Below are 19,852 nucleotides of genomic sequence, written 5' to 3'. Positions count from 1 at the left end.
GCACACCAAAGCTTGAGAACCACTTGAGGAAATTGGAGGAGACAAAAGCCGTGGCCATATCCTACTTCAAGGAGCCTGGCTCCAGTGAGCTTTATTAGCTCTCCAGGTGATTCTGACACACACCAAAGTTTGAGAACGCTAGTCTAGAGCTCTACAAGGAAACTCTGTTAGAGTAGACCTCTAGGTAAATTCCTGCCAATGGCCACCCAGTGTGGCACTAAGAGAGGGAATACCATATACCAAGAGGATGAGCTATGTAGTACTTGAGAATATATCATGTTCCTTTTCTAGGCAGTACTCTCTTTAAGGCAAACCACAGGGTCTGGGTGTTCTGATATCTGAGTTCATTTCCATTGGCATAAAATAAATAAATATATAAGCTCTAAAACATCTCTAGTATTTCCTAGTTGAAAGAAATCTTCAAACTACCAGCCCATTCTTCTGCTACTCTTAATAGCCTCACTTAAGAGATTTTTATTCTCTCTTGTCGCTAGTTCCTCACTTCCCAATGATTCCTCAACCTATTCTCTTCCACATCCAACATTCCATTCAAACTTTTTGTCAGTGTTACCAAGACCTCCAGTGTGCCAAGCCCAATCAATACTTTTTCATCCTTATTTTGCTTCTCAAAAGTATCTGCCAACTGATCACACCTTCCTTTTCAAAATATTTTGCTCTCTTATCTCCCCAAATAACATTCACTTCTGGGTTTTCTTCCTACTTCTTTGGCTTCTTCTTACTCAGTCCTAGGTCCTCTTCTCCCCATTCTCTATATTTTCCCTAGGTGATGTCATGGCTTTAAATTTTATGGTTTAAAAATATCATTTATATGCTGTGTCCAAATGTACATCTTTAGATTTCTCTTTTGAGATACAAACTTGTCTATTTTTATTTGTATTTAAAATATCCAAAAATGAGTTCAATATTCCTTTAATATTTCTCTTTTAATATTTCCTCTCAATAAAAAGCACCTCCAATCACCTAATTGTTTATACCAGACATTTTTTTTTTCTCCCCAAAGCCCCAGTGCATGGTTGTATATCCTAGTTGTAAGTCCTTATAGGTCTTCTATGTGAGCTGCCACCATAGCATGGCAACTGACAGGCAGGTGGTATGGTTCCGTAACCAGGAAACAAACCTGGGCCACTGAAGCAGTGAGAGCATCAAACTTTAACCACTAAGCCATCAGGGTTGGCTCATGCCAGACATTCTTGAACTATGTAACAGAAAGTGTTAAAAACATTCCCTCAGTTTTAAAATGGGTTCTTTTATAGTCCTGACAAAATTTTACCTTAGAGTCATAAGATTAAATTATGATCATATTTTCATAGAGATCACTGGTAAGAAACATAAACAGGAGACTTTATAAAAACAATTCTCTCTATAAACCCAAGTAATATCATAGATATAGCCAAATATATGTATACTTTCCACCAAAGTAATGTATATGTCCTATGTTTCATTACAACAGCTATGGACAAGACACAGTATAATACAAAAACTTGTAAATTTAAAAGCAATCATCATAAATGTACAAAGTGTTGCTACTTTGTTCAGCTACTTCTTCAATGAAAATATGAAGCCATGTCTAAGTATTTATGGTCCTAAATCTAAGCAAAAAATTTTACTATCAATGAAAAACACATTTTTCCATGATTTCTGATTCCTAAACTTTTAATCAAAGGAACTATTTCCAAGTTTATCCATGTTATAACTGAAAAGAAGAAAAGATATTTTCTACCAGACTTAAAAAAAAAAAAGTAATGTCAGGAAAAAAAACTCACCAATTTTTTCATCCAAGCACATAATTTTCTCCTGAGTAAGCTGTAGCTCATATTTTTTCTTAGCAAGGTGTCGCTGAGTATCAGAAAGATCTTTTTCTGTGTTTTCATATAAAAGTCTGTAAACATTTTAATAATAAAACTAATTCTTAAATTTTTATGTTTGATTAACTTATTAGTCTATTTAAATCTAAAACCTTTTAAGGACACTAATATACATTTTTTCTTTTTAGTATGTTCATTATAAAACACATTATAGGAAGTTTGAAGAATAAACGGGAAAAAGGATCCTCAATCCATTGCTGCAACTTAAGCTACTATTAGCATTTTGGTCTTCACTATGCAGTATTTTTTTGCTGCGTATATTTTAAAGTTACCATACTATAAATTCAAAATTGAATCCTGATTTTTTTTTCACCTACACTTATTCTTTAATATTTTCTAATCTTAAAATACAGCCCTCCAAATCATTTGCTGGCTGAAAATGTTATATGAGCAATAGCCATTTACTTTTAAGTAATTATAACCATTTACCTAAGTGCTCCCCTATTATGAGACATTTAGATTCATTTCAATTTTTCGCTATTATAAATAAATCTGTAATTAACAGCATTTCATTCATTTCACAAATACTTAATAAGTGTCTAGTATGTACCAGGAACTAGGTGTTGAGGAAGCTATGGTGAACTAGGTGGGCATTGGCCCTGCCCTCATAGAGTTCACAGTCAATAAAGAAGTAAGTAGACTCTAATTTCTGGCAATATGGAAACTAGATCATCTGAAAGTCCTCTCACCACAAAACACTTAGACATACTCAATAAAATGTAAGAAGCACTCTTTTAAATGTACAGAAAAACTAAGAATTTGTAAGGGAAGTCTCCTGAGCCAAATCAGCAATAAAGCTATGAACTGATGTTATGCTAGATATGGTTGAGGTGTGCCTGTCTCAGTAACCTAAGGTCTTGTGTTTTAACTTCAGAAACAGATGAGGCCATAAAGATGTCTGCAACACAGATATTAGCACCAACATTCCCCACATAAAGCCTCAGAGGCCTATTCCACTAGTGGAAAGGCCAGACTACAGAAAATCAGCTTGTCAACCATTTCTAGGCTCAGGATAATAATAACAACTAAAAGTATTCCTTGGGAATTCTTAATCTCAAGATAAGAAATCAAAATAAAATCTGGTTCTAGGATGGTCCTATAATTTAGAACACTCAGCAGAAATAAACACAAAACTTCTCTGGAGGGACACGCCCTTAACCCAGGGACAGAACTAAACCTCAGATAAAGGCCTGTTGAAAATAAGCTCACAGGGGCTGGCCCTGTGACCGAGTGGTTAAGTTCGTGTGCTCTGCTGCAGGCGGCCCAGTGTTTCATTGGTTCGAATCCTGGGTGCGGACATGGCACTGCTCATCAAACCACGCTGAGGCAGTGTCCCACACGCCACAACTAGAAGGACCCACAATGAAGAATATACAACTATGTACCAGGGGGCTTTGAGGAAAAAAAGAAGATCTTTAAAAAAAACAAAATAAGCCAATTCAAATTTTAGAACACATTAAGAAACAACCCAAATTTAGTGGGAGTCAAAAGACACACAAACTAAATTAGATCCCCAAGAACTGTAGATTACAGCATTATCAAAGAGAAACTTAAAAACGGATGTGTTTAAATACTAAGACACAAAATAAATAATAGAACACATAACAAAAAGAAAAAAGCAGCAGCATACTTTAAAAAGAACTAAAGAGTACACCAGGAAATTAAACTAAAATCACTGAAATAATTAAAAAAAGAAACAACATCAACAGTTAATTTTAAGAACAAAATAGACACAGCTGAAGAGACAATTAGTAAGCTGGGAAAAAACGATCAGAGGAAATTACCTATAATAGAGCACAGATAAAAAGATAGAAAAAAATACAAGATGGAGGTTAAGAGACATAAAGAACAGAATGAGAAGGTCCAATAGTCACCTAATCAAAATTCCAGAAGGAGAGAATAAACACAATATTCAAGGAAATATTGGCTAATATCTGAAATCTTAGACTAAATAAATATCAATGAAAAACATGAACACTGACATTAAGGGAACATAAGTCTAGGGCAGAACAAAAAACAAATCTGTATCTATTAAGACAATTATAAATGGGGGAAGTAAAAGAACTTAAAGGAAGGCAAGATTTCTACACTTAAACTGATAAAATGTGACAACAATAGACTGTGATGAGTTAGGTATATATAACGTAGTACCTAAAGCAACTATTGAAAACATCTATAGAGAGATACTCAAAAGTATTACAGGTCTCTCAAAATGGAATTCTAAAAAATGTTCAAGTAACCCGTAGAAAGGCAGGAAAAAGAAACAGAGATAAGAAAAACAAAAGGAAGAGACAAAAAATAAAAAAATAACATAGGAGACTTGAGCCTTAACACTCCAATTACATTAAATGCCTAAGGTCTACCTTATTTATAATAGCCAAAACCTAGAAACAATCAAAATGCCCCTCAATAAATGAATGGTTAAACAAATTTTGGCACACGCATACCATGGAATACTACTCAGCAATAATAACAAGCAAATTACTGACACACATGACAACTTGGATGGATCTCAGTGACATTATTCTAAGTGAAAAAGCCAATCTCAAAAGTCACATCTGTGTGATCCCATTTATACCACATTCTTGAAGGGATGAAATTGCAGAGCCAAGAAACAGATTAGTGGGTACCAGAAGTTAGGGATGGTGGTGGGAACAAGGGGAAATGTGACTATTAAGGGGTAGAAAGAGAGGTATCTTTGTGGTGATGGAATCGTTCTGTATCTTGAATGTGGCAGTGGTTCCATGAATCCACACATGTGATAAAATAACATAAAACTATATACACACATTGTATCAATGTCAATTTCCTGCTTTTGATATTATACTATATTTATGTAAAATGTAATCACTGGGGGAAACTAAGTGAAGGGTACATGAAACCTCTCTGTTTATTTTTTCAACTTCTTGTGAACCTATAATTATTTTAACTTTAAGAAGTAAAACAAACTCCAAAGTCCAGGATGCACAAGTAAACCAACTAAATAAAAATCATGGGGCAGGAATTGAGATCACTATTTTTTAAAGCTCCTCTTTTGATTCCAATATACAGCCACGGTTATTAAGGAGTGCCCAGGGGGGCAAAAGGTGAAAAACTGACAAAACAGGTGTTATGTGAGACAAAAAGGGATTGCAATTTTATGGTGTCTCGCTCATCTTAGAACTCTTCTGTCCTCCATACTCTGAACTCAATGAGGCTGATACTGCTGTTCCCCCCAAAGCATTGTCTGACATAATAACCAAAACTACATGGAAAAATGTGTTCACAGGCCAAAATCACAAGACATTTGAAAAGGTCAGCCATTTCAAAAGAGACAAAACATACTGATTACAGACTCTAGCAGTAGCAGATACATTAGAAGAAATAGATCAAAAATTTGAAATTAAACTAAAAGGTATATAAAAAGAAAGAGAAAGATATTAGCAATATGAAAGAAGAACCAAGGAAAAAATAGATGTAACAAGTATGAGAAACGTAGTAGTTGAAATTAAAGAAAATGGATGGTACAAATAGCAGAACGGATATAGCTGATGAATGAGTTAGCAAACTGAAAGACCAAATCTCAGAAAATAGTAAAGGATAAATAAATAGAAAATATGAAATGAAAAATTAGAGGACTTACCAAACCTGACTTCAAGACCTACTACAGTAGCCAAGACAGTATGTGGCAGTAGTATTGAGATCAACAGACAAATTAGTGAAGCAGAATCGAGAGCCCAGAAATAGGCCCACAGTTAGTCAATTAACTTTCAACAAAAATGTCAAAGCAAAACCCAATGAGGAAAGGAAACAATGAGTACTGGAACAACTGGATTCCACGTGGGGAAAAAAAGACTCTTGACCCCTACATCACACCATATACAAAAGACCTAACATAAAAACTAAAACTATAATGCTTTAATTGATTTTAGTAAATCAAATCCAAGAATATATAAAAACTATAATACAGCATGACCAAGTGGATAACTCAGGAATCCAAGGTTGGTTTATAATCTAAAATTAATTAATGTAATTTACCATACTAACAGACTAAAAAAGAGAAAAAATATGATCAGATCAACTGATTCAGAACAGGCACTTAACGAAATCCAATATCCACTCTTTATAAGAAGGCTCAGCAAATTAGGAATAGAAGTGAACTTTTTCAAACTGATAATAGGCATCTACAAAGAGCTTACAGCTAACATCAATGGTGAAAGGTTGATGCTTTCCTCCTAAGATCAAGAACAAAACAAGGATGACTGTTCTCAACTTTCTACTCATCACTGCACCAGAGGTTCTAGCCAATGCAATAAGGCAAGAAAAAGAAACAACAGACATTCAGAGTGGAAAAGAAGTAAAACTCTCTTTAGTCACAGACAACATGAAAATCTATGTAGAAAATCCTATTGAATCTACAAAAAAAATTATCTTAATAAGTGAGTTTATCAAGATTGCAAAATACAAGAGCAATATACAGAAATTGAATTTTGCTTCTCTACTAGCAAAAAGCAATAGGAAACTAAAACTTAAAAAACATTTATAACAGCATCAAAAATACAAAACACTTGGGTATAAATATGACAAAGGGTGTGCAAGATTTGTACACTGAAAAATTATAAAACACTGCTGAGAGGAATTTTAAAAGATGTAAATAAATGGAGAGATATTCTGTGTTTATGGATCAAAAGGTTCAATATTGTTCATAGTCAATTCTTCCAAAATTGATCTATAGGTTCAAGATAATTCTAATCAAAATCCCAATAAACATTTTATAGATATTGAAAAGACAATTAGAAAATATATATGTAAATGTGAAGAACCTAGGACAGCCAAAATAACTCTGAAAAGGAACAAAGTTAGGACTTACAGTACCTGATTTTAAGACTTATTATGAAGCTTCAATTATTAAGACAGAGTGATACTAGCATAAAGATGGGAAAATAGATCAATGGAACAGAATTGAGTCCAGAAGTAGACTCAATACATATAAATCAACTGATTTTTCACTAAGATGCCAAGGCAATTCAATGGGTGAATGAATAATCTTGACAAGTAAGAACCAATGGATACAAAAAAAACCCTCTCTACTTTTATTTAATAACTTACACAAAAATTAATTCAAGAAGTATTATAGACCTAAATGTAAGAGTTGAAACGATAAAACTGCTAGAAGAAAACATAGCAAAAATTTTTAGTGACCTTAGGTTTGGCAAAGATTTCTTAAACAGAACATGAAAAGCACAAGAGAAATGAAAAATGACTTTAATAAATAGTACTTCATCAAACTTTAAAAACTTTCTCATCAAAAGGCACTGTTAACAAAATAAAAAGGCAAGCCACACACTGGGAGAAGATATTTGCAAAACATGTATATGACAAAGAACTTGTAGCTAGACCATATAAAGGACTTTTATAAGTTAAGGATGAAAAGATAAAGAATGCAATAAAAAATGGGCAAATATTTGAACAGCCATTTCACTAAAGAAGACGTATGGATGGCAAGTAAGTAAATGAACAGATTACCAACATCCCTGATTATAAGGGAAAAGCAAATTAAAACCATAGTAATATCTTACACACCCACTAGTATTACTAAAATTAGAAAGACAACATCAAATGTTGGCAAGTATACAAAGCAACCAGAACTCTCATGCATTGCTGATGGAAATGTAAAATGGCAAAACCATTTTGTAAAACAGTTTAACAGGTTCTTCAAAAGTTAAACATATATCCACCATACAACTCAGCCATTCTAATCCTAGCTATTTATCCAAAAGAAATGAAAGCATATACATACACACAGATTTATATTTGCAGCTCTACTTATTATAGCCAAAAACTAAAAATAACCAAATGTCCATTTGGTATATTGATACAATGGAATACTACTCAGCAGTAAAAATGAATAAACTACTGATAAATAAAACAACTTGGATCAATCTCAAAGTAATTATGCTCAGTGAAAGCAGCTCAGCAGAAGAGTGCATGGTGTATGATTTTGATAAAATTCAAGAAAACTGAAACTAATCCAAAATGACAGGAAGCAAATCAGTGGTTGCAGGTAGGATGGGGTAACAGGTAGGAGGCAGCATGAGGGAAGGGTTACCAAGGGGCACAAGAAAACTTTTGGGGATGAGAGATATGAGCATTATGGGGATAATTTAATGGGTATATACATATGTCAAAATTTATTAAATTGTACTTTTTAAATATGTGCAGTTAACGCACATATTGTATGTCAATTATACCTTAAGAAAGTTGTAAAAAAACAAAAACAAACCTAAAAAGTATGGTGTGTAGAAGTAGAAGTGATAATATCTAGATAATATATATCCCCAAATAACAGATATAAAAATAGGGAGACTGAAATACCAGAAGAAATAAAAAATACCAATTTCCCAAAATTAAAAAAAGATTAAAGTATTCATATTAATAGAGTCCATAGAGTGTCAAAGAGGATAAATCATGAAAAACCCATATCTAACACATAAAAGTGAATGTTAAGATTATTAAAAGTTGAGGATTTTTGCTTCACTTAACAGTTTCAACTATGCAGATCAATGCTTTCAAAGAGAACAAACTAGAAAATCTGGGGGGTAGGTGGCAGCAGAGAGCTAAGTAGGGAGTGAAAAACTACTTGAGCAAGATTTGAGAAGAGAAGGAAGAAAACCCAACAGGTAGGTCTAGAATATGAGGCTTGTTTTCCCCAAAAGGAATCTGCTGATTCAGGCAAAGGTACATAAGAGGCTGAAAAGCTGAGTAGTAACTGGGACAGTCTCAGGAAGCTAGGAGACAAAAAGTGGAGTCCAGTCCTATTAAGAAGTGCTGGAAGCCATAACCACCTTGCCCCACACATACAAATTTGTTTAGGGCCCTGAATAGTTAAACCAAGAGATTTAAGCCCAGCTTCAAAATAAACCAAGAGATTTAAGCCCAGCTTCACATTTATCTCAATTCTGACAGAAGCAAATATATATCCTTTCTGGAGGAAAATAACATCCTGGTCTCAAATGATTTCTACACATTTTCATATTCAGTATTCTTTACTCAATCGAAAATAACCAGACACACAGAAGACAACATCACATAACTGGAAAAATAAGAGAAACAAAAGATAACAAAAATAGACCCACAGGGAGCAGGAACAGAAATAGATTAAATAGAAATAGAACCATATAGAATCAAAATAAGTGAGTTAGAAACAGAACTTAAAAAAAACAACTATGCTTAATATATTTAAGGAGACAAAAGACAAGAATGAACATTTCTCAAGAGACTTGAAGGGATAAAAAACTATCAAATGTAAATTCTAGAAATTAAAAATGCAAAAACCAAAATTAACAACTCAATCGATGGGTTTCACATCAGATTAAACACAGTCAAAGAGAAAATGACTGATCTAGAAGAAAGATAAGGGAAGCCACCACTGGTCCTTGGGTCATGGGAGCAAGACAGGAAGAACTTAGAGTGGTGCTAACACAGAAGCTTATCTAGCTTTTGGTGGGAGCTGTCCTGGACAACAGAGACTAACATTCTGTGCACTATACCTGACTGCTACAAGATCCTACCTAATACCCCTCATTCGGCATGCCTCTGGAAAAAAACCACTGCCTGCAGGATGGCAAAGGAAATCAACAATAAGAAAATATTCAAAAAAGCAGTAAAATTTTACTTTAGTCCAACTAGAGAATCCCTTCAATACCCCGTCAGACTATTTTCTTAGCTTTTTTCTCGTAAAATGGTGCTTTAAAAAAATGTGTGCTAGAGATCTCGTCAAGATGGAAGCGTAAGAAGACTCTGAACTCATCTCCTCCCATGAACACAACCAGGTTACAACTATTTTTGGAAAAATTACCCTGGAGAGAAAACTGAAAACTGGATAAAAAGAACCCCCACAACAAGGGACAGTCCTGACTAAGGAGGAAGGGCCAGAAATTGCTGCTAGACAGGAAAAAAGCCACCTTTGGGAACAGCAGAGCTTCTCAGCTGGCCTGTTGGGAGCCACCCTACTGTACGCAGCCCTCCTTGGAGGAGTGAGGACCGGAGTGGGGGCCAATACTGCTATAAGCATCCTTCAGACTCAGCCCAATTAAGACAGGGGTCTTACTGTCTGGCTTTGCTGGCCAGCGAGGATCCCCCCAGAAAAGCTATTGGCCAACAGCCAAAAAGACCCAGGTCTTAAAGGGCCCACCCACAAACTCACTCATTGCAGCAACCTAAAATCACCAGAGAGGAGGGTGACAGTCCTTTGGTGAAACGAGATTCGCCTGGTGGGTTCTAGGGGCATCTTGGTGAGAGGAGGGACCTCTCCGGAGACTGAGACATTGGAGGGAGCCACTGTTCTGAACTGGTCCAGGCATGCTGACACAGACCCAGTGGGCGCAACTGAAGTTCATCCCTTGGCCTGTTAGCCCAGGGGTCTGCCACACCCACTAGTGCACAGATTTAACCCAGTTCAGCCAGGGCAGGCAACCCACCCTAGGGACTGGCCCCACCTAAGAGCAAGCCCTCAGGCTACTTTTCAGCCTGCATGGACTGGGTGCCTTAATCCTCTACAGGCAGGCAAGGGTGACTGCCTCTGTGGGGCAGGCCCTGTGTGAGGACCAGGTGAACCATGGGGGGCATTGGTGGAGAGGTGGGGGCCTCTGCAGTGTGGCTTCAGGGGGCTCAGAAGTGTGCAGGACCAGGACTGTGTTGACGGTGGGTGTGATCCTGGCCGGGGGGGCGGGGGGGGGGGAGGAGTGGGGGAAGGCTTATCAGCACCAGAAGACCTGTGCTTCACAAATAGCCATAAAAAGGATCAGCCCCACCTTCCAAAGCCTGAAACAATTGAGTGCTCCCATGACTAGGGCTAGCCCCACTCAGCTGCACTCCTAAGAGAACTGACAACAGCCTAGTAGGCCTGAGGCCTATTGCAACTGTAAGCCCCTGAGCATAGCAACCAGCTACAGTGGGTACCAACCCAATTAAGAGGAAAACTGCCATAGGAGTGTGCTGATAGACTTTGTAGCCAACAGTGCTGAGGCTCCCCAAACCAGATTTATAAATAGCTGACCAGGGAAGGAAAGACTAGACTCCCTGGGTTCCTGCAGTGGGAGCAACCCTGCCACAGCAGAAGGACACAAATAGCCCACAAAGGGGTCACTCCTGGATCTTCTGGACTGGTGGGAAGCACACTGCTGGGGCTCATAAGGCATCTCATACATAAGGCCACTTCTTCAAGATCAGGAGACATAGCTGACTCACGTAGTACATAGAAATAAGCACAGAGAAAGAGGCATAATGAGGAGACAAAGGAATACTTTCCAAGCAAGGGAACAGGACAAAACCCCAGAAAAATGACTAAATGAAACAGAAACAAGCGACCTACTCAACGAAGAGTTCAAACAAAATATCATGAGGATGCTCACAGATATGGGGAGAAGAATGGATGAAGACAGTGAGCACATCAGCCAAGAACTGGAAGATACTAAAAAAAAAAACAATCAGAGATGAAGAACACAATACTGGAAATGAGAAATTCACTAGAGGGACTCAATAGCAGAGTAGAGGATGCGGAAGAATGGATCAGTGAACTAGATGAAAGGCTAGAGGAAATCACCCAAGCAGAACAGAAAAAAGAAAAAAGAATTAAACAAAATGAGAACAGTCTAAGGGAACTCTGGGACAATATCAAGCATGCTAACATTTGGATTATAGGTGTCCCAGAAGGAGAAGAGAGAGACAAAATGGCAGAAAATTTGTTTGAAGAAATAATAGATGAAAATTTTCCTCACCTGAGGAAGGAAACAGACATCCAAGTTCAGGAAGCACAGAGCGCTCCAAACAAGATAAGCCCAAAGAGGCCCACACCAAGACATATTATAATGTAAATGTCCAAAATTAAAGACAAAGAGAGAATCCTAAAAGCAGCAAGAGAAAGGCCACAAGTGACATATAAAGGGAGGCCCATCAGGCTAACAGCAGACAGGTAAGAAGAGAATGGCACAATGTATTTAAAGTACTAAAAGGAAAAAACCTGCAGCCAAGAATACTCTATCCATCAAGGTTGTAATTCAGAATGGAAGGAGAGATAAAGAGCTTCCCAGACAAGCAAAAATTGAAGGAGTTTATCACCAAGAAACCAGTTCTACAAGAAATTCTGAAGGGACTTATTTAAGTGGGAAAGCAATGACCACAAATAGAGATTAAAAAAAATTTATCAAAAAAATCAGGCAATAAAATCACTGGTAAAGGTAAAAATACAGTAAAGGTAGCAGATCAACTACCTCTGAAGATAATATGAAGGTTAAAAGACAAATGTACTAAAATCACCTATTTCAATGATAAGAGGGTAATGGATAGACACACACTAAACAAGAGACTATATATGATTTGAAAAACAGAAAATGTGGGAGGAGGGGAGTGAAAAAGTAGAGCTTTTAGAAAGAGGTCAAGCTAAAGAGTCTATCAGCTCGATATAGACTGTGATATACATAGAATATTAAATAGGATCCTCATGGTAATCACAAATCAGAAACCTATAACAAGCAGGAATAAAAGTAAGACAAAAGAAATCAAACATATTACTAAAGATAGCCATCAAACCACAAGGGAAGAGAGCAAGAGAAAAAGACAGGAACAGAGAAGAACTACTAAAACACCCAGAAAAAAAAAATTTAACAAAATGGCAATAAATACATATTTATCAATAGCTACTTTAAACATCAATGGACTAAATGCTCCAATCAAATGTCATAGGGTGGCCAATTGGATAAAAAAACAAGACCCATGTATATGCTGTATACAAGAGACACACTTCAGACCTACAGACACTCACAAACTGAAAGTGAAAGGATGGAAAAAGATATTCCACGCAAATGGCAAAGAAAAGAAAGTGGGGGTAGCAATATTTATATCAGATAAAACAGACTTTAAAACAAAAACTGTAACAAGAGACAAAGATGGGCACTACATAATGATAAAGGGAACAATCCAACAAGAAAAGATAACTCTTGTAAATATCTATGCACCCAACATAGGAGCACCTAAATATATAAAGAAATTATTAACAGACATAAAAGGAGAAATAGACAGTAACACAATAATAGTAGGGGACTTTAACACTCCACTTACACCAATGGATAGACCATCCAAACAGAAGATCAATAAGGAAACACTGGCCTTAAAGGATACATCAGACCAGATGGACTTAGTAGATATATACAGAACATTCCATCCAAAAACCACAGAATACACATTCTTTTCAAATGCACATGGAACATTCTCCAGGACTGATCACACATTAGGCCACAAAACAAGTCTCAATAAATTTAAGAAGATTGAAATAATACCATGTGTCTTTTCTGACCACGAAGGAATGAACCTAGAAATCGACTACAGGAAGAAAACCAGAAAAACCACAAAAATGTGGAGATTAAACAAAATGTTACTGAACAACGATTGGGTCAATGAAGAAATCAAGGGAGAAATCAAATATTCCTGGAGACAAATGAAAATGAAAATACGACATGCCAAAATCTGTGGGATACAGCAAAAGTGGTTCTAAGAGGGAAGTTTATAACAATTCAGGCCCACCTCAACAAAGAAAGATCCCAAATAGACAATCTAAAAGAGCATCTACAGGTACTGGAAAAAGAACAACAAAGCCCAAAATCAGCAGAAGGAAGGAAATAATAAAAATCAGAGCAGAAATAAACGATATAGAGACTAAAAAAAACAGTAGAAAAAAATTAATGAAACCAAGAGCTGGTTCTTTGAAAAGATAAACAAAATTGACAAACCCTTAGCTAGACTCACCAAGAAAAAAAGAGAGAAGGCTCAAATAAATAAAATCAGAAATGAAAGAGGAGAGAATACAATGGACACCTCAGAAATACAAAAGATAATAACAGAATACTATGAAAAGCTATATGCCAACAAATTGGATAATCTAGAAGAAATGGATAAATTCTTAGAAACATACAACCTTCCAAAACTGGACCAAGAAGTAGTAGAGAATTTGAATAGACCAATCACCAGTAAGGAGATGGAAACAGCAATCAAAAACCTCCCAAAAAATAAAAGTCCAGGACCAGATGGCTTCCCTGATGACTTCTACCAAACATTCAAAGAAGACTTAATACCCATTCTTCTCAAACTTCCAAAAAATTGAAGAGGAGGGGAGGCTTCCTAACTCATTCTATGAAGGCAACATTATCCTGATACTAAAACCAGACAAAGACAACACAAAAAAAGAAAATTAGAGGCCAATATCACTGATGAACATCAACGCAAAAATCCTCAACAAAATACTAGCAAATCAAATACAACAATACATTAAAAAGATCATACATCATGATCAAGTGGGTCTCATTCTAGGGAGGCAAGGATGGTTCAACATCTGCAAATCTATCAACATGATACACCACATTAACAAAATGAAGAATAAAAATCACATGATCATATCAATAGATGCAGAGACAGCATTTGACAAGATACAGTATCCATTTATGATAAAGACTCTAAATAAAATGGGTATAGAAGGAAAATACCTCAACATAATAAAGGCCATATATGACAAACTGACAGCAAATATCATTCTCAATGGAGAAAAACTGAAAGCTATCCCTTTAAGAAAATCAACGTACAAAAATCGGTTGTGTTTCTATACACCAACAACAAAGTAGCAGAAAGAGAAATTAACAATACAATGCCATTTACAATTGCAACAAAAAGAATAAAATACCTAGGAATAAACTTAACCAAAGAGGTGAAAGATCTGTACACCAAAAACTATAAAACAATGTTGAAAGAAATCGAAGAAGACACAAAGAAATGGAAAGATATTCTGTGTCTTGGATTGGAAGAATTAACATCATTAAAATGTCCATACTTTCTAAAGTAATCTATAGATTCATTGCAATCCCTATCAAAGTTCCAACAACATTTTTCACAGAAATAGAACAAAGAATCCTAAAATTTATATGGAACAATAAAAGACCCCAAACATCCAAAGGATTCCTGAGAAAAAAGAAGAAAGCTGGAGGTATCATACTCCCTGATTTCAAAATATACTACAAAGCCATAGTAACCAAAACAGCATGGTACTGGCACAAAAAAAGACATACAGATCAGAAGAGAATTGAGAGCCCAGAAATAAACCCACACATTTATGGACAGCTAATATTTGACAAGGGAGCCAAGAGCATACGATGGAGAAAGGAGAGTCTCTTCAATAAATGGTGTTGGGAAAACTGGACAGCCACACGCAAAAGAATGAAAGTAGACCATTCCCTTACATCATGCACAAAAATCAACTCAAAATGGATTAAAGACTTGAAGGTAAGACCCAAAATCATGAAACTTCTAGAAGAAAACATAGGTAGTACGCTCTTTGACATCAGTCTTAGCAGCATATTTTCAAGTACCATGTCTGACCGGGCAAGGGAAACAAAAGAAAAAATGAACAAATGGGACTACATCAAACTAAAAATCTTCTGCACAGCACAGGAAACCATCAACAAAACGAAAAGACAACCTAACAATTTGGAGAAGATATTTGCAAACCACGTATCAGATAAGGGTTTAACATCCAAATTATACAAAGAACTCATACAGCTCAACAACAAAAAAACCAACAACCCAATTAAAAAATGGGCAAAGGATCTGAACAGAGATTTCTCCAAAGAAGATATACGGATGGCCAATAGGCATATGAAAAGGTGCTCAACATCATTAGCTATCAGGGAAATGCAAATCAAACCTACAATGAGGTATCACCTCACTCCGGTCAGAATGGCTATAATTAACAAGACAGGAAACAACAAATGTTGGAGAGGATGTGGAGAGAAGGGAACCCTTGTACACTGCTGGTGGGAGTGCAAACTGGTGCAACCACTATGGAAAATCCTCAGAAAATTAAGAATAGATCTATCATATGATCCAGCTATCCCACTGCTGGGTATTTATCAAAGAACTTGAAAACGCAAAGGCACAAAGATACTTGCACCCCTATGTTCACTGCAGCATTATACACAATAGCCAAGATTTGGAAGCAAACAAGGTGCCCATCAAGGGACGAATGGATAAAGAAGATGAGTTATTTATGCATGATGGAATACTTCTCAGCCATAAGAAACGATGAAATCTGTCCATGTGTGACAACATGTATGGACCTTGAGGGTATTACGCTGAGTGAAATAAGTCAGAGGGAAAAAGTCAAATACCGTATGATCTCATTCATAAGTAGAAGATAAAAACAATGACAAACATACACATAGCAATGCAGACTGGATTGGTGGTTACCCTGGGGGAAGGGGGGGAAGGCAAAAGGGGTGATTAGGCTCACATGTGAGGGGATGGACTATAATTAGTTTATGGGTGTTGAACATGATGTAATCTACACAGAATTTGAAATATATTATGATGCACATCCAAAAGCTATATAACGTTATAACCCAATGTTACTGCACCTAAAAATAGATAAAATTGAAAAAAAAGTGTGCTAAAATAAGGAGCATAAATGTAATGATCGTATTAATTCATATAAGAATGAATGAGTCCAGAAAAAACGAGCAGAAGCTTGTGGCCAAACCTCCCAGTGTACATTATGGCTATCCTTATGCTATTAAACTGTGTTGCAGCCACATATCTTCTGAAATAGTCATAAGACCTCTTCACAACACAGGGATCCATTTAATAAGAAAAAAGAAAATAGAAAACTACATGCATAACCAGAAGTTCTCAAATCAAACCTTTAAATCACCGACCAATAAACCCACACCTAAAACAGATATTTAAGAAATAGGAACTTTAGCAATAAACCTGATAACTTCTTTGCAGACTCTTGTAACTCCAATGTCAGAAAACAGACTTTTACAACTCCTCCAAGATACATTTAGAAGCTGCTTAAAATGCCTTTTTGCAGATTACAATCAACTCCTCTGTGCAGCCTTAGTAGGAAGTACTAAAAAGCAGGGCTCTGCCTTGGGTCGTGTTCATTTAATTGCTTTATCAATAGCAACTGTGATCCTTGGCTAGTTCAAGATGCTTTCTCTCTTAAGGAGAGCCAATCTCTTTTGAAAACTGAAAAGCCTAATGCTGTTGAGCCAATTAGTACAAGTATACAAGTGGACATGGGTAAAAGTCTACCTAATATTTTACAAGAATTAGGGAAAAGAGTCAAAAGAATAACGTTTTTCATTACTCATACAGATACATCTTATACCTCACAAGACTTTATAAACCTTCTGCCCCATGGGATTCCCGATTCCTCTGCTTGGTCTTATTCTCAAACCAAATTGCAATTTGGTTCTCAAGTTGCACTTTCCATTAGTGCTCAGATTACATATTTTTGCCCAGTTGTAAAGAAATTTCATTCAGAGTCATTCAATTAATGTTTTTACAGATAATTGTTTACAGAGAAACTCAAACGAGTGAAATACAAAATGTTACAGATGACAGCACTTCATTAAATCAAGCTGTAATGTATGGTGATGGTTTTTTAGTTTCCATTCACCATTCAACATTTTAAGAGATAATATTACAAACAAGTTTGTTAGCAAAGACTGAAATTCATGCTTTGTTACCTCAGAATGACTTCTAAGACTTGAAATTCAAGATGAGAAATCTGCACCTATCATAAATTTCAGTGCACAGAATAGAATGCTTCCTTCACAAAACATGACATAACCAGAACCAAATGATAGATTTTTAAAGAATTTTGGAAAATATCCTGTTGGGAAATTTGCCTGGCCAGAAATTAGATAACGAAGGTCTTCAATCTGACACTAATAAGAGATCTGGCACACAGTTGCCATTTGGTCCAGCCCAGAGTCCTAGAATAGATTTTGGTTGCTTCCAAGTTTCGGCAGTTATGATTTAAGCTGCTGTAAACATCATGTGTAGGTTTTTGTGTGGACATAAGTTTTCAACTCCTTTGGGCTAATACCAAGGAGCCTGATTGCTGGATTGTATGGTAAAAGTATGCTTAGTTTAGTAAGAAACCACCAAAACATCTTACAAACTAGCTGTACCATTTTGAATTCCCACCAACAATAAGAGTTCCTGTTGACCCACATCTTCACTAGCATTTGTTGTCAGTGTTCTGGATTTTTGGCCATTCTAATAGGTATGTAACGGTATTTCATTGTTGTTCTAATTTGCATTTCCCTGATGACATATGATGTGGGGCATCTTTTCATATGCTTATTTGCTATTTTTTTATTTTCTTTGGTGAGGTGTCTTTCAGGTCTTTGGCCCATTTTTTAATTGAGTTGTTTGTTTTCTTATTGTTGAGTCTTGAAAGAGTTTTTTGTATATTTATTTTTTATTGTATTGAGCTCACAGTCATTTACATTACATAAATTTCAGCTGTACATCGTATTTTGACATCTGTATAGACTGCATCATGTTTACCACCAAAAGTCTAGTTTCCATGTATTACCATACATACATGGCGCTTTACCCCTTTTGCCCTCCCCCCACCCCTTCTCCTTTGATAACCACCAATTGTTCTCTGTATCTATGTGTTTATCTTCCAAATATGAGTAATTGTCGTTCTCTGTCTGACTTATTTCACTTAGCATAACACCCTCAGGGTCCATCCACGTTGTCATAAATGGCACGATTTCATCTTTTTTATAGCTGAGTAATATTCCACTGTTTTTTTTGTCTGTGTGTGTACATATATATATATACACATATATACATATATACACCACATCTTCTTCATCCATTTATCCACTGATGGGCACTTACATTGCTTCCAAGTCTTGGCTATTGTGAATAATGCTGCAATGAACACAGGTGCATATATATCCATCTAGTTTTGAATTAGTGTTCTTACATTCTTTGCATAAATACCCAGTAATGGAATAGCTGGATCATACGGTATTTGTATTTTTAACTTTTTGAGAAATCTCCATACTGTTTTCCATAGTAGCTGTACCAATTTGCATTCTCACCAGCAGTGTATGAGGGTTACCTTTTCTCCACATCCTCTCCAACACTTGTTATTTCTCATCTTTTTAATAATAGCCATTCTAATAATAGGTATGAGGTGATATTTTCACTACAGTTTTGATTTGCATTTCCCTAATAATTATTGATGTTGAACATCTTTTCATGTTCCTGTTGGCCATCTGTATATCTTCTTTGGAAAAATGTCTGTTCATATCCTCTGCCTATTTTTAGATTGGGTTGTTCATTTTTGGTGTTGAGTTGTATTGAGTTCTTTACATATTTTGGATATTAATCCTTTATCGGATATATGATTTGCAAATATTTTCTCCCAGTTGGTGAGTTGTCCTTTAATTTTGTTCATGGCTTCCTTTGCCTTGCAGAAGCTTTATTTTGATGTAGTCCCATTTGTTTATTTTTTCTTTTGTTTCCCTTGCCTGAGGAGACATGATATTCAAAAAATACTGCTAAGACTGATGTCTAGTTTACTGCCTGTGTTTTTTCCTAGGAGTTTTATGGTTTCAGGTCTTACATTCATGTCTTTAATACATTTTGAGATAATTTTTGTGTATGGTGTAAGATAATGGTCTACTTTCATTGTTTTACATGTGGCTATCCAGTTTTTCCAACACCATTTACTGAAGAGACTTTCCTTTCTCCATTGTATGTTGTGGAAAGGACCTCAACATATTAAAAGACATATATGACAAACTCACAGCCAACATCATACTCAATGGTGAAAATCTGACAGCTATCCCTCAAAGAAACAGGAACAAGACAAGGATGCCCACTCTCACCACTCTTAGCAACATGGTATTGTAAGTCCTAGCCAGAGCAATTAGGCAAGAAAAAGACATAAAAGGGATCCAAAATGGAAAGGAAGAAGTAAAACTGTCACTATTTGCAGATGACATGATTCTGTATGTAGAAAACCCTAAAGAATCTACCAAAAAAACCAATAGAAATAATAAATGAATACAGTAAAGTTGCAGGATACAAAATCAACATACAAAAATCAGTCACATTTCTATACATTAACAATG

General features: G+C 36.0%; 1 protein-coding gene across 16 annotated transcripts in view; it reads right to left on the bottom strand.

Moving 5' to 3' along the window:
• Positions 1-19,852, bottom strand: part of TSGA10 (testis specific 10) — a 114,834-nt gene that overhangs the window by 51,437 nt on the left and 43,545 nt on the right. For all 16 annotated transcript variants that reach the window (XR_011503853.1, XR_011503854.1, XM_044772966.2 and 13 more), the window contains one exon: positions 1,785-1,900. Coding sequence is in view for 14 of the 16 variants with exons in the window: in XM_044772966.2 (XP_044628901.1) it covers positions 1,785-1,900 (116 nt within the window). In the remaining 2 variants the exon portion in view is untranslated. The remainder of the gene's footprint in view (positions 1-1,784; positions 1,901-19,852) is intronic.

This window comes from Equus asinus, chromosome 6 (genome assembly GCF_041296235.1).
Source record: "Equus asinus isolate D_3611 breed Donkey chromosome 6, EquAss-T2T_v2, whole genome shotgun sequence".
In the NCBI taxonomy this organism is placed as follows: domain Eukaryota; kingdom Metazoa; phylum Chordata; class Mammalia; order Perissodactyla; family Equidae; genus Equus; species Equus asinus.
The sequence above is the reverse complement of the archived record's forward strand: the minus strand, read 5'-3'. Positions and strand labels throughout refer to the sequence as shown.